The 16,339-nt window shown below is 43.2% G+C and overlaps 1 protein-coding gene across 1 annotated transcript in view; it reads right to left on the bottom strand.

Annotated features, from left to right (window-relative positions):
- Positions 1–185: 185 nt before the first annotated feature.
- The window catches only part of lrp5 (low density lipoprotein receptor-related protein 5), a gene marked incomplete at its 5' end in the record, with an annotated part of 34,153 nt that continues 17,999 nt past the window's right edge, over positions 186–16,339 (bottom strand). Inside the window, 13 exons of the mRNA XM_031868105.1 lie at positions 186–1,756; positions 2,342–2,467; positions 2,568–2,777; positions 3,432–3,622; positions 3,733–3,938; positions 5,105–5,301; positions 6,584–6,761; positions 6,923–7,071; positions 8,624–8,808; positions 9,923–10,167; positions 10,838–10,973; positions 13,331–13,484; positions 13,589–13,805. Coding sequence (XP_031723965.1) covers positions 1,488–1,756; positions 2,342–2,467; positions 2,568–2,777; positions 3,432–3,622; positions 3,733–3,938; positions 5,105–5,301; positions 6,584–6,761; positions 6,923–7,071; positions 8,624–8,808; positions 9,923–10,167; positions 10,838–10,973; positions 13,331–13,484; positions 13,589–13,805 — 2,463 coding nt within the window. The remainder of the gene's footprint in view (positions 1,757–2,341; positions 2,468–2,567; positions 2,778–3,431; positions 3,623–3,732; positions 3,939–5,104; positions 5,302–6,583; positions 6,762–6,922; positions 7,072–8,623; positions 8,809–9,922; positions 10,168–10,837; positions 10,974–13,330; positions 13,485–13,588; positions 13,806–16,339) is intronic.

Raw genomic sequence — 16,339 nt, 5'->3', positions numbered from 1 at the left:
ATTCTGCAAAGATGAGTGGGCCAAAATTCCTCTACAGCGCTGTAAAAGACTCATTGCCAGTTATCGCAAACGCTTGATTGCAGTTGTTGCTGCTAAGGGTGGCCCAACCAGTTATTAGATTTAGGGGGCAATCACTTTTTCACACAACTGTATGTTGATCATAAATGTATTTATAATAGGGCTGGGCTACTAATTAAGTTTTATTTTTAAATTAAGATTTTGTCTTCCAACGATTATGAAAACAAGACTATTTTTGCCGCATTCCGTTTTTCAATGATGCTCTGGTTTTGTCTTGTGTTATAAATCCAGCGCACTCCTCGTCTTTACAGCGTGTGCTTTCGTCCGGCTCGGCAGGTCAGGGATGTTTGTTTGGTGTGCTGGGCTGGTCGATATGGGGAGAATATAATATCACTATATTTTTGACAAAACACCTTGTATATAATGATATTGAGACAATATTTTCGGGTTGACCACTGGTGCTTTTACAAAATATTCACACAATGAGATTTTTGATAAACGATCATCAGTAATGTGGTAAAAAAAATGATTATAACGGATAATAAACTAGCAAGAACAGTCCAGTAAGCTCAGAAAATAACACCATTGTATTACTGCAATGCAGCCTTTAAAGCCAGAAACAAACAACACGTAGGCCATTTTATGTTATCCAAAATCTAAGATGACGTCTAGTCTTGAACCACAATATTGATATAATATTGATGTAAAGCCCCGGCCTACCTACCGACCCGTCCTGAAACACGGACCCCTTCTCGTTTACCATTCTTTGTGTGTGAATTTTTTACCGCGTCATCACCATTCATATCTATAGTTTTTTATGCGGCCTTTGGCTGCGTCTGAAATGCGATATTAACATGCTGTTTTTCAGAATTGTGTGCATTGGTCCATTTTTTGTGTGTGTACAATGGCGAAAAACTATAATAAAGCATTTTTATTCCCGCCCAGTTGTTAATACTGCAAATGTATAAATATTGCAATACTTTCATCAGAGGGCCATGGGGTCAATCACCTTTGTGTGACCTCCTTCGTGAGAGATGACCTAAATCTTATTTAAATCTTTGAGATCGCCACTTTACATACAGTAATTGCAATGTCAATAATGACCAAAATAATTGTAAATTATGATTTTAGCACCCTATAATTTATACATTTTCTGATGTTAAGTGTTATCAGTACTGTGCATTTTCTGGAATATTGTGTTTTCGATGAACCTGATGAACAGGAACCCTCCAAGCAAGCAAATCCAGACATACTCTGAGGCTGTGAGCTATACTGGCTGTTAAAGTAAAGTGCAGGAGAGGTTTCTGTGGACTTCCTTCATGGCTGGATGTGTGGGTTCTCTTAGAGCCACCTGCTGTCATTTCTAACTGGATCAAATAAAAATCCCGATCCATTACAGCACTATATCTCCGAGAACACTTAACTGACTCGGAACCTCATTTCTACAGTATTAGCGTAGCATCTAAAAGCTAATATTCACAGTTCCCGTGCGAGAACCTACTTTCGCAGTCCTGCTCATCGGAGTGATCGGCGCAGTCCGGTTCGCCGTTGCAGCGCCGCTGGGCATCAATGCAGCCTCCTTTGTCACACTGGAACTGGAAGGCTGAGCAGACGGGGCAGTTCTCTTCGTCGCTGCTGTCGTCGCACTCGGGGAAGCCGTCGCAACGCCAGGCCATCGGGATGCAGTCGATCTCCCCCGTGGAGCAGGTGAACTGCTCTGTGGAGCAGGTGGGAGGCTCTGATATGGACAGGGAGATAGAGGAGGCAGCATACGTTCAGCATGGGGAGCATCCCGGCGGTCAGACTCGTGGGGCAGTGTCAGTTCTGTTTAACAAACACTGTGACGGAATATGTTCGTCAATAACCTTTGGCTCCATGACGAAGCGATGACGAGACCGATGTCATTAAACGTTAAGCGTGACGATATCAACATGCAGTATCGTTGACGGAAAAAAGAGGAGACTAAAATGTCATTTGGAAAATAAAAGAATTGACCAAATCTCTTATTTCCGTCACTTTTTCACCTTTTTCTTTCCGTCTCTGTCTCGCTCTTTCAAACTCAGACAACACACACTGCAGTGCTGAGTCCGTGTCTTTTCTTCTTGGGTCACATACAACACAACAGTGCAGATCGGCTCTCATAATCGACCAGATGGGTGCAACTCACTAACCCGCCCATCACTAATGAGCACAGTCAGGAAGACTCGGGGGGGCAAAACTGTATTCTTAATCATTCAATTTGTGTTTTTCCATCAAGATCAAATCTATTCTAATCTATAAAATTTGACTTGAGTTTGCCTAAAATGACAAAATCCTTGCTCACCTCCACAGTGCAGCAGGTTCTGCAGTAGCACCAGGTGCACGGGACAGGAGCAGCGAGGTGTTCCGTCGCCCTTAGCGATGCAGATGTGGGAGCAGCCCCCGTTGTCACGGGAACAAGGATGGGATGCTGGAGAGAGGAAACTAATTATTGCACACCACCCAACAAGGCCTGACTTATGCAACCTGTTGCAAAGGACACGGCAGTAACTAGTGCTGACGGTCCGTACCAAACTCCTGTGGGTCCATCTCCTCCACAGCGTGGATGGAGGTCAGGTAGGAGATCCGTCCCTGTATGCGCGTACGTCCGTCTCCGGTCAACTTGTCCACCCTCTCGATCATCTGCTGCTGCCGGTCGATCCAGTACAGATGATCGCCCAGAACCGTCAGCCCCGTCGGCTGCAGAATGTTGGAGTCCTGGAGGACAATGCGATTGGCTCCTGGTGGAACGATTTCATCAGATAAGAAGAAAGAAAATAGTATGTCCCCACCAATTCAGTCAAAAAACAAATCGATATATATCTGATACGGCATTTTTTCAGCTTAGGTAGACTTTTTTTTAACCATCTAACTTCCCGTTTATTCCTGTCACAGTACAGCAGCTTCACTGTAATATTTACTCCAGTGACACTGCTGCTCCACTGAGTGAACTCCTTCCTTTTACTCTGTTGTGAATGAAACTTAACCAGCATATTTAAATGGAATATTTAAGGGCGTTCCTTATGCTAACAGATTTACAACAAGTTTGGGGAATCTGTGTGTTACATATTGTGTATTTATTGTACATTTCTGTTATGTTTGGTAGTTCTTCATTTATCTGAACCACAAAAAAACACCTAAATTAAGCCAAATTTCATAGCCAGAAACAGTAAAATCAGATATTATTGTCCTTGAATGTATCATTTGTGACGAACACTTCCTGAATCAAAACAATTTTTTTTATCAAAGTCACTTTTTTTGATGTGAAATTTTAAATGAGACACACAAATGTGACAAGAGCAAAAAAAACACCCTGAAACTACTTCTGGTTCAGAGGGTTTAAAGGTGCACTAATATGTGTTTTATTTTAATCATGTCTGTTTACGGTAACTCACCCGTCAGGTCACTGCTCTCGATGTGTTTGAGGTCGGCATCGACCCAGAACAGTTTCCCCAGTTTGTTGTCCAGAGCCAGAGCCACTGGTCTGATCAGACCAGTGGTGAACAGAGACTCTCTCTCTGTCCCGTCCAGACTGGCTCCCTCGATCTTAGCTGAGCGCTCCTGCACTGTGGTGAAATACATGTATCTGCAAGGAAGGGGGGGTTGACACATTGATATGAGACATAGCTCATAGCTGCAGAGAAACCCCAGTAAGTTCACAGTACACAGTGCATTCTTTTGCGGAGGAGAGCTCACCCTTTCTCAGCGTTGACCACAATGGCCCGCGGCTTGTCGGTGTCGTCCTTCAGGACCACGCCCACGATGTGTCCGTCCATCCTCTGGACGTTGACAGTGTTGGTTGTCTCACAGGTCCAGTATATGTGGCGGCTGTAGGGGTCCAGGCTCAGGTCGTGGAGCTGGTTGTCCACCGGCTGAACACTGCTGCTCACGATCATGGACGACTGCAAACGGATCAAAGGTCATGAGTTCAACATTTTACTCAATTTGATATTTAGTCATGTGGCGCTTTATAGATAATCCTGACTCATTGAGAAAATGAAAATAATACCTTCATACATAAAGCACATTAAAACACATTACAAAAAGCTTTACATACAATAAAAAAGCGACCAGTTAATAAAATATTATGATTAATACAACAAAAGATAATAAAACAACAAAAAAGTGATTTAAAAGAAGACGATGTGTTCCCTGATCTGGTCATTCCACAACAGAAAAGGCCCGCTGACCTTTATTTTGAAGGTTTGACCGGGGAACGGCCAGCACCAACCTACCAGAGGATCTCAGGATGCATTCAGGCTCGTAGGTCGGCTACATATTCTGGAGCTAAACCCCCTCGATAACAAGCCTTACAAGTGACGGTTACATTTTTAAATCCACTCTAAGAGACACTGGGAGCTGATGAAGGGAACCAGTGTGAGGTGTTCTCTCCTGTTGGGCCTGGTTATGTATTAGCTGAAGTGTATCAAGGTTTAGTTGTGTGAGTTGCATGAATTACTGTTTCTAAGTTCTTGGCAGATAAACAAATTTCAGATTTTTGACTATTTCTTATTTTTCAAATGGAAAAACATGATTGCACAGCAGAACTAATATGCCGGTTTAAGTTAAGGTGGTTATCAAAGACAATACAGAGGTTCCTGCTAGAGTTATTAATGTGAAGGTGCTTTCACGAGCCAGCATTCAATCAGTTTTAAGCTCTGGTGCGGTTCATTTGGACAGTTGTGAAGGCAGTAAATGTACTGTGGTGCAGAACAAAACAACCAGTCCTAGACCACTTACAAAAGACGGTTTCTGACTCATTAGACTGAATGTCTATCCCGTAATGAAGTGATTAGTAACAACCCGCTCACAGCGATCGAGTGCAACTTCCACACAGTAAATCTGGAAATTTCCAGGTGATCCAACTGATTAAAACCTGCTGATTGCACCGTTAGTTTTGGTTCCGGTGAGGAGAATTCTCTGTAAACCACTTTGTTTGGGGAGGAGAATCAGGATAAACCTCCTAACCTTCTCCTAACAAGTTACTGTCCCACAAAAGAACTCCATTATCAAGATCTGACATGTCAGCGTTTAGGTGTCACTGTGTGTCTCAGGGTGAGTTTCGTACCATGGCTCCGTCGTCTCTGGCCCTGCGTATGTTCTGTCGGCCGTCCAGCCAGTAGACCAGCCGGTCCAGCGGGTCGTAGCTGACGGCTCGGACATTCCTGAGGACGTGGATGGGCAGGATGATGTCGGGACTCTGCCCTCCCAGCACCATCCGGCTGATGCTCGCCTTCTGGGTGAAGAGCAGGAAGCTAGAGGGAGCTGCAGACAGAAAGGCAGAGGAGTGAGCGCCATGAGTGGACACAGGGTTGTTCACAAGGGAAGGCTGAAGTTTGCACGATGCCTATTGTGAAATACAAACACGGGGGTCAAAACACAGAAGCCCGAGACACACGCACAAACACATTAGACCAGCTGGAACCGCTCTGGATGATGGTCCAATGAATTAGGATGTGTGGAAGGTCTGGAAGCAACACAAGCATGCTGGATTTCAGTCTGTGTGTGTGTGTGTGTGTGTGTGTGTGTGTGTGTGTGTGTGTGTGTGTGTGTGCAGATTGCCACATAGTCTGTGTGCTGGCTGTTGAGCAAGAGGCAACTGAGGTTAATCCTTTCACCTTTTACTTCCAGTCATTTTTGTTTCATGTTGTCGTCGTCTTAACTAAAGCCGACTGTTTGTTCCACAGAATCATCTTAGAAACTGTCATTGAGAACTGTTTGGAAAGATTTGGCAGGTGATTGGATGAACCGCCTGTCAATCAAACTCTTACCGAAGCCGTCTGGAGAGAGAAACGTCTTTCAGTGTTCAGTGTTCTCTTTGCTCTTCTTTCAATGAGGAAATGCTCTCCAGTTGTACTGCAGCGTCTATGCTAACCTGTTTAGCCTCCTCTCCACGTTGCGTTACACATGGCCGTCACTGCCCGTAGCTTCTCACAGGACCCCGATTTGTTTGTGTTTTTGTCATGTTTTTCTTGTGTAACAAATTGGCTACAACTGCATGTCATTGTGCAACACTGTGTTATCCTTGAACCCTTGGCAATTCCACCCATCTCACTGTTAATGTTTTACAACTCAACTGTGAAGTGTTTCAAGTAGCTGAACCTTAGACATATCAAAATATGTTGGAAACATAAACCAGCCTATTTCCAGCTCTTTCTACAATCTTTCTGAAGTCACTTTGTTAGTAAAAGTGCAGTGATCTTCCTACCTCATTGTGTCTGATACTTACAACTTACGTATGTTTAGTAACTCTCAGCATTAGCTGGGAAATTAGTCTTTGAGGCTGGACCTCTGGCTAAATGACTTCATTTTGAACAGCAGCAGCGTGGTGAGTATGACATGTCTCTGTTCAGTGTTTTGGCCTTTACTGGAGAACAGCATTTGAACACCAGCTATTATTTTAGAGCAGCAGTACTGTATTTTCCTGCCTTGTTCAAGGACACCTTAACTACACTTATTAAAGGAAGGGTCCAGTCCTGGGATTCAACCCAGTGGCCTTCCGTTCCCAGACATGCCTGTGCGTCTCTCCCAGCAGCTCAGTACTTACAGCTACAATTTCGTCCATCGGGGTTCAGAGTGTAGTGGGAGGCGCAGCGGCACTGGGCACCGGCGGGCGTGGCCAGGCAAAGATGGGCGCAGTTGCCGTTGTTGTGGGAGCACTCGTTGGTTCCCTCCTGGCGGGAGGAGTGGAACACCAGGATGTCCAGCATCAGCTCCAGCTGGCCCTGAGGACACAGTGAGGCTCAGTATCTCTGAATTTACCAACTGATATTTTGAGCCAATGTATAAGCCTTAAATATCTCTTTAAGAACACATTAGGATCACAATAACTGTAAAAATAACATATTGCATTTGCTGACACCCCTAAATCGAAGTGGTTCCATACCTGCAGCACCACCGTGCGGTTGAGTCCGCTGCGTTTGTCTGCCCGCTCGATGCTGCGCAGGTTAAAATCCGTCCAGTAGATGAAGTCCCGGTACTGAGTCAGACCGAAGGGGTGAGGGAGGTCGTCTACGATGATCTCCCTCTGAAGGCCTGCAGGAGATACGACAACATCTTCATGTCATCATCTGAGCATCAAGCAAAGCCTCCACCGTCATTGCAGATTTGCATACAAGTAAATGGAGATCAGGCGTGTGTTCATCATCAGGAGATTCATTGAAATGACAGAGTTGGCCTGATGGTGGCACTAGAGGAAAGGTCATAAAGTCTCCTGAATCAGTACGTTTCCCATTTCTTCTGCTGTGAGAATGTGAACTGCAAATCTCGTGCATCAGTTTTAGAGATTAGTCTGGTAAAGACAGACAAATAGATAAAGAGATGAGGTAGTAAATAACCTTCACTAATAGACACGCGGTGGGCAGCAACTATTCAGTGGTTGTGCAAAACGCACAAGCCATTCAATGGGTCGTGATAATGCTAATATTGTTAACTGCATCATGGATTCCCACTTTGTGTGTATCACAAATTATTTGTTTCGACCAATTATTTTTAAGTCAAAGTTCACTCATAAGGCCATGAGAAGTGAACGCTAGAGACTGGACCCTTAAATCTCTTTGGTTTTAACACAATTTACAAGGTCTCAAATATACTTTCACCCTCAATTCAACAATGTAGTCAATAACCAGGTCGGTGTTCTGGTGTACTAACTTCTAATCCTGTGTCAGAGGTGCGTGTTTGGATATGAGTAAGCAGAAGGTTTGTTGACAGAGCATGGTTGAGCTCTTATTCATTAATTTTATCCTCCTGAGCTGTGGATGGACGTCAACAGTCCTGTACAGTTTCCTGCTGCACCTCCGTATTTGTAAGCCACGCCCAATCCTGAGTGATCCTGTCAAACTTGTGGATGAGCTTTAAACACTATATAGTCTGGAGGAGATGAGGTGGTTCAACACTGTTACAACTGAGGCCAAATTATTACCTATCATAACTAAAAACAAGACATTTGAAGACTTTTTATGACCTAATGTTTAAAAAAATCTAATATATTCTTGAAGGGTTTGTTAAGGATCTCCCGGAAACATGAAACATACATACATTCTGCTACCATGTTCATTTCAGATGTTAACTGAAAGTGTGTGCCATAAGTGTGCAATTTGATATCTTCAGGAGTGAGTCCTAAAGTCCAGAAATGAGTTTGAATTCTGGTTCTGTCGTTTGAATGTGTGTTTTTGGCTAGATGCCTGAAATAAGGTCTGTGGTTAACACAAGCTGAAGAGATGTTAACGTTTGGTTCTACGATATAAAACTCTCCTGAATTTGTTTTACGTGTCTTAAACAAGGCGGTTCCTAACAAGCGTTTAAATGAGACTACAAACCGTCATCGCTAGAATACTCGTCCTCCTTTAGCTTAGTGGTGGAGAGGTGAAGTCAAGTGACCGTGGTGTAGTTCCTTTATAGCCTAACGTTAGCTTTTTACTTGTAGCGATTGCATTCCCGCTTCAAAAATCAGATAAAAGGTGTTCATCTGTGAAGATTCTCTTGCTGAACAAAACGTGAAAGTATCATAAACATTTGTTTGCCACAGAGATTATTTTCTGCAACAATCCAATGGCTTGTGCGTGGTTGTTGGTGCGTGTGTCTGAACCTTGCATGTTGGTGCTTTCGATCATGCACATGTCCAGGTCAGTCCAGTACAGGCGATGGTCTACGTAGTCGATGGTCAGTCCGTTGGCCCGGCCCACTTTGTCCACCAGGGTTGTGACGGTGCTGCCATCCATGTAGGCTCTGGCTATACGAGGTCGACCCCCCCACTCTGTCCAGTACATGTAGCTGCGGAGACAAATCACCCATTTCAGCCCGGGACGAGTGCACAGGGAGTCCAGAAAGGGTTACTATCGCTTCCCTAAAATCATTTTTTTTCTGATACAATATCTAATTGGATCATCTATTCCAGAGTGAGAACCTGTTTCCACTTTGTAAAAATTTGTTTTGTTAACTTCTATGAAAGGAGACAACTTGTCTTCATTAACGTGTGTGCATAAGTATGTGATCATAAAATGACATCAGATGCCCCACGGGCGCGCGTGTTGACAGTCCTGCGCCAATTACTTCATCGAGATACCACCGAGTGAGTGACATGTGCGAGGGAATTTGACACGCTGGCACAGGTACTTAACGCAAACACAAACACACACACACACAGAGGTGAATGAGAGTGTCTCGAGGTGGTTTGGCCGAGGATGAACAGTGATTATAACAAAGAGGCTTATTAGCAGCATCCCTCTCTCGGCTGGAGGTTATGGGGGGGAAAGAGGCAGGAAGCTGGCTGTTGTACCTACATACCAACAATGTGACATCACTGCCTCAGAAGGAGTGAACAGACACGCTACATGAAGTCATTGGCACCAACTCGTGCCCTTGAAAGACGCGGACCTCCAGCGTAATACAGGTGTCTCACAGTGACTCACTTCCACTGGGCTGTTCCACAAACTGTTTCGAAGCCACACACTGTACTTCACACACTTGTCCATGTTGGAAGTGGAATGTTGAAAATACACAAGGGAAGCCGAATGACCAGGCTGTAGATGTTTTGCATAATTTAGCAAATTTGACCAATATGTCCGCCAGTTTTTTAATGAGCCATTCACATATTGCTATTGAGATGTAGCAAGTAAAATATTCTGTGGGACAGATAGAGCTCCGGTTAGTCCTTCGATTAAATGATTAACTTCTCCTCCATCTATTTACCGTAGACTGTTATTTACAGAAGAAAGAAAAGATATCTGGCAGCTGTGATTGGTTGTTCCCTGACACATGATATGTGTTGAATGCTGCAGCATTCCAAAAGTAGGACTATTTTTTAAATTGGGACACAGCCGTGAATTTGAAGGCCCAACAAAGAAAACACAACATGGCCCCTAAATGTTGGAGTTCCCATTCCTACCCATTGGCCGGGTCCAGCGCCAGTGATCGAGGGTTGTCCAGCGAGCGCGGGTTGTCAAGATCCTTGCAGACCAGAACCTGACGGTACTGGCCGTCCAGCCGGGCCACCTCGATGCGGCTCGTGCCTGTATCGGCCCAGTAGATGTTGCGACCCATCCAGTCGACGGCCATGCCTTCTGGGTAGTCCAGCCCAAACTCTATGACATGTTCTACAGAGCTGCCGTTCATATATGCTCTGCTGATTGTCTGAGAGAAAGAGAAAGGAGTGAGAGTTCAGTTCAAAGTCGTGAAATCCTAAATAAGCCAAAAACATAAATTTGAATAGAAATACACATAATCAACATCCTAATTTGAAGATTGGAACCAACTAAAACTAATAATGTGTGCCAAGTGTGTAGAGGAGCTATGATGGCCGACGCAAAAATGCCAATGTCTCTCTTTAGAGTAAGTGTTTGATGTCCATGATGTTGATATGAACGGCTTATTCTAAGCCAACGAAGACACAACAATTCCTATTTTCAGGTGATTATAAACTAATGAAAAGTTATTGAGCCGTCCTCGACCAAAGAAATCCTTCGTCGACTAACACTTATACAATTTTGTTTCGATTAGATGATTTATTTTCCCCACAAAGAATCACACTAAAGCACCACTTTAAATATTTTGCTTCGCAGAGATGTGTTCATAATTCTCTTACAAATAAGTCAATCAGCATGAAAAACAGGACAAACAAATTTAAGAAATCTTATGACGTCTAAAACTAAAATGACCGATAAGTCAGCTAATCTCTACATATTTATTACATTTCTGCCAATAGATGCCCCTAAATCCTACACACTGGACCTTTGAATACAATTTAATGATTTGCGTTTAACTTGAGTTCCCCCTCAAACATCAGTACATTCCTCCAGCCCACCTTGGCCTGTATGTCTGTCCAGTATATTCTCCTTTCAGAGACATCAAAGTCGAGAGCGGAGGCCTCTTTCACTCCCGTCAGAGGAATGGGCACGTCGTTGCTGTTGGTACCCAGAGAGATACTCCTGATGTTATCCCTGAGGGAAAAACATAGCATTTTGCACATTTAATGCGAGTTAGGACCTCACCGACACTAATCCATTCAGTTTTCACACACATTTATTGCTGTTCGGGGTCATGAAAAAGGCAGGGCTGGAGGCAAAGCCACTTAAGCTGAAACAGAAGTTGAAACGGGCGTGAAACCAAGTCAAGAGTGAGACGACGAAAGAGTTAAAGAAACATGAAACAAAACAGTGGCCGTTGTTAACCTTGTCAAGAGATGCTGTGCCTTTAACTACAGTTGTGTGAAAAAGTGTTTGCCCCCTTCCTGATTTCTTATTGTTTTGCATGTTTGTCACACTTAAATGTTTCAGATCAAACAAATTTAAATATTAGACAAAGATAACACAAGTAAACACAAAATGCAGTTTTTAAATGAAGGTTTTTATTATTAAGGGGGAAAAAAAATCCAAACCTACATGGCCCTGTGTGAAAAAGTGATTGCCCCCTAAACCTAATAACTGGTTGGGCCACCCTTAGCAGCAACAACTGCAATCAAGCGTTTGCGATAACTGGCAATGAGTTTTACAGCGCTGTAGAGGAATTTTGGCCCACTCATCTTTGCAGAATTGTTGTAATTCAGCCACATTGGAGGGTTTTCGAGCATGAACCGCCTTTTTAAGGTCATGCCACAGCATCTCAATCGGATTCAGGTCGGGACATTGACTAGGCCACTCCAAAGTCTTCATTTTGTTTTTCTTAAGCCATTCAGAGGTGGACTTGCTGGTGTGTTTTGGATCATTGTCCTGCTGCAGAACCCAAGTGCACTTCAGCTTGAGGTCACGAACAGATGGCCGGACATTCTCCTTCAGGATTTGTTGGTAGACAGCAGAATTCATGGTTCCATTTACCACAGCAAGTCTTCCAGGTCCTGAAGCAGCAAAACAGCCCCAGACCATCACACTACCACCACCATATTTTACTGTTGGTATGATGTTCCTTTTCTGAAATGCCGTGTTACTTTTACGCCAGATGTAATGGGACATACACCTTCCAAAAAGTTCAACTTTTGTCTCGTCAGTCCACAGAGTATTTTCCCAAAAGTCTTGGGGATCATCAAGATGTTTTCTGGCAAAACTGAGACGAGCCTTTATGTTTTTTTTGCTCAGCAGTGGTTTTCGTCTTGGAACTCTGCCATGCAGGCCATTTTTTGCCCAGTCTCTTTCTTATGGTGGAGTCATGAACACTGACCTTAATTGAGGCAAGTGAGGCCTGCAGTTCTTTGGATGTTGTTCTGGGGTCTTTTGTGACCTCTTGGATGAGTCGTCGCTGCGCTCTTGGGGTAATTTTGGTCGGCCGGCCACTCCTGGGAAGGTTCACCACTGTTACATGTTTTCGCCATTTGTGGATAATGGCTCTCACTGTGGTTCGCTGGAGTCCCAAAGCTTTAGAAATGGCTTTGTAACCTTTTCCAGACTGATAGATCTCAATTACTTTGTTTCTCATTTGTTCCTGAATTTCTTTGGATCGCAGCATGAGGTCTAGCTTTTGAGGATCTTTTGGTCTACCTCACTTTGTCAGGCAGGTCCTATTTAAGTGATTTCTTGATTGAGAACAGGTGTGGCAGTAATCAGGCCTGGGTGTGGCTAGAGAAATTGAACTCAGCTTTCCAAAGATGTGATAAACCACAGTTAATTTATGTTTTAACAGGGGGGGGCAATCACTTTTTCACACAGGGCCATGTAGGTTTGGATTTTTTTTTTCCCTTAATAATAAAAACCTTCATTCAAAAACTGCATTTTGTGTTTACTTGTGTTATCTTTGTCTAATATTTAAATTTGTTTGATGATCTGAAACATTTAAGTGTGACAAACATGCAAAAAAATAAGAAATCAGGAAGGGGGCAAACACTTTTTCACACAACTGTAAGTAAAGAGTACAAGAGCTACGAGTACGGAAAAGTAACTAACTAACTAACTACAGTCTGCTAGCTGCTAGGCTAATTTATGCAGTGTATAAAGCCATAGACATAGAGCTGCTATGTGAAAAGCTTATTTTTTTTGTAATGTTGATGGCTCACACAGATGATTGATATAGATGCAGCTTTTTATATTATGGCAGATTTTTTATTGCACTTTCTAAATAAAAATGGAGTTTGGATTTATCTGATTGCTTGTGTTAATTGATGAAAAAGTAGCCATGTGCAGTTATATAGAAACATTGATGCGATACATTGAGATGCGTAACCGAATAAAACAGTTAGGCCAGTGAAGAAGATTTACTGATGTTTTGTGACTGATGAATGTCATCTTTACTAAAAGCGGGTAACAGAAACAGTAGAACATCAAGCAGGTGTTTTTTTCCCGCTCTACTGCAGGTGGACAGGTAGGCGTACCTGTTGGTGAAGAGCAGGAAGGCCTCCGGCACCACACAGGACTGCAGGTCTGAGAGGAGCTCCATCCCCATGGGACAGGCGCAGTTAACAGCCTGCCGACACCAGAAACAAAGGTGGCTGCATCCGCCGTTATCCTCCGCGCAGCCATTTGTACCTGGAAACGGATTGACAGTGTCAGCGTTTATTTCACAAATCTTTTTTTCTCATGTTCAGTTCACGGCTGTTCAGTAAATCCCCTGAAAAACCTGTCCCCCTTACCATGCGTCTCTGTCACTTTGGTGGCCTTCAGCCCCATCAAATCTGGCAGCTGATCGATGATGATCTCTCGCACGGCCGTGGCTTTGTGGACCCTCTCGATGCTGCGCCTCTGCCAGTCTGTCCAGTAGATGTAGTCCCCCAGCAGGGTGAAGCCGAAGATGTGGGGCAGCTTGTCCTCCAGCAGAGTCTGCCTGTTACTGCCGTCCACGTTGATCACCTGAGACGGGAGACAGCGACACCTTTAGAGCTTTTTCCAAGGCTAGAGTGCACGTTAAAAACATTCGCCATTGTCAAAGCTACTGTAGAATATAATAGTTACATTTTACAACTGTAGGAGAAAAAAAAACCTGGAAAAGTAAAACACTTCCTCTAATGACAACTTTACTTTAATGTCCTTGGTTGCTATTCTGTAGCTGACCCTGACCTTTGACCTCCCAGGGCAGGAGTCCACCCAGGGAGTGATAGATGAGCACATATGATACAGAGGTTGTTGGGTTAAGAAGCGTTTGAAAGGGAAGAGGAGAGTTGGAGGAAACAGGATGGAGGGAGAAACGGTCTGATGAGGCAAAAAGACAAAAAACGGGAATGTCCCCAGGAAGTTATGTGTCCAAATGTGTCCACAAACATCCACAGAGCAGGACAAAATAATGGAAACGTGATTTTCAGCTGAAAGGGGGAATTCCACCCACTTTGACATTTTCACATTTCTTTCTCTGCGTCAGATCACAAGAAGCACACGACGAAAGAAGTGGTCCTGGTCTTTTTTAGCGAGGTGAAATGTGAATCGAAATTGAAAACTTCATTATTTGAAAGCCTATTGAGTTTTATTTAATGTCTCCATGTGAATGGACAGTCCGGAGGACCAAGGTGGTGCTAACATTTAGCCTGAGCTTGATACAACACATGCGCAGCACTAGGAACACAAAGCGCTGCAACGAATACTGGTTCCAGGGGACACTAAAAGGGGACACACAAGGCCGGGAGTTGTTGCCATGGTTTGTCATCAAAGACAGCCATCCGTCAGTGTTGTTGGAAAATCACCTAAAATGTCAGTTTTGTTTGGCTTATTCGGACATTGTGAAGGCATGATTCAGATATTATCATGATAATAAGCACAGCAGATATCTGCAATAACATGTGAATCCAATGCGTCCGTCCATTTGCTTGAGTTTTCTTACTTTGCAGTGCGTTGACTCGTCAAGGCCGAACAACTTCAACACTTCGACAACACAGACATGAAAAGAAACACTAAAACACAAACAAATTTAGAAATTCCCCAATTTGACAACACATCCGTGGCATTAAGACATTTCTTCAGATACAGGAAAACTGAGGCAAAAACTGAACTGAGGTACAACAAAAATTGTTAAATCGATTAATCAGTTAGTTGATCGATAGAAAATGAATGGGCCACTAGTGTAATAATAAATGAATGAAATATCAAACTTTTGACGTTTCCAGCTTCTTAAATGTGCAACAGAGTCAGCAGTTAGAAACCAAATGGTTGAGCAGATGATGTGTGAGTATTTAGCACAAATGGAAATCAAACACGTATATGATTTTGGGAAAATAAAGGGTCCCAGTGCATACAGTGGAGCAGACTGAAATCCCCGTTTTGGCACGTTCCTGGATTCAGCAAAGACATGAAAGGAAACCAATAACAATTCCTCATTGTGGTCTGTTCCACAGCCGCTGGCTTCACTCGCATAGCAAACAGCACATAACAATGACATAGTTATGTGTTGTTTGTAAAATACAGTGGAAACACGGTGGAAGCGACTACTAAAGCCCTCGCAAGGGTTCTTAAAAATTCAGGTTCTGGGAAGCCACACGTTTAGGTTGGTTTCCATATTTTTACGACAACGGCCCCTTTTTCAATGCTGGTCATTAACATATGCCTCGTCAACCATCAGATCTAAAGAGCATTGAGCATGAGGAGGATTCAGTTTCTTATCTTCAGGTGTCCTTTCTTAAAGTGACACTGAGGAACTTTTAACTGCTTATAAAAATGTTTCAATTTAATACTGATGCCTCGATATGACCCACATAAGTAAACGAGACCATCAGCAGTAAGATTGTCTATTTCTATATAATTATTTTTAAGGCTTGTCATCGGTGCCACCGGGTTGGATTCTGGTGAAATCAGATGAAATCATGGAACTTTGAAAGAAACTCTGATGTCAACTGATCGGATGAAAATGCAGAATGAATCCAGGACAGGATGAAAGCAGCTCTGAGTTAAAGTTCCATAAAAACTAGCTGAGAGATTCTTGTTAGTTCTTCATTATCAAAAGTTGTGTTTTCGTTCAATTGAACATTGACGCAAAAAAAAAAAAAAAAAGCGCTTTATGCGTGTTTCAAATCGACTGGTTTGAACATGTAGACTCGCCTACAGAGTAGTTTGGTCAGTAGTTGGCGCTGTAGGCTACACATGGCTGTAATCCGCCAGCAGACAGAGTAGAAGAAGTAGAGGTGGTGAACTAGAAACAAAAAAAAAAAAAATTGGCTTGGCCGTATAACCAGCCATGAGAGAGAAATGGAGAGAGGTCTTCAGGAATTTGTTTCCATTGGGCAAGTTTTAATTGTTCTTTCATGTCAGCTAGGAATGGCCATGTTTCATGCTGTCAGGAGACAAACACAATATACATCCTGGAAGCAGAAACAGCTGATCAGCTGTGTGAGTAGCATGAATTTATTCAGCAAACTCTTTTTCAAAAAAGACAAAAAAACACCTCATGTTAGCGTAAAAAC

Source organism: Anarrhichthys ocellatus, unplaced genomic scaffold, assembly GCF_004355925.1.
Source record: "Anarrhichthys ocellatus isolate YVR2014 unplaced genomic scaffold, GSC_Weel_1.0 scaffold41, whole genome shotgun sequence".
NCBI lineage: Eukaryota > Metazoa > Chordata > Actinopteri > Perciformes > Anarhichadidae > Anarrhichthys > Anarrhichthys ocellatus.
This window is presented reverse-complemented; position numbering and strand designations above follow the sequence as displayed.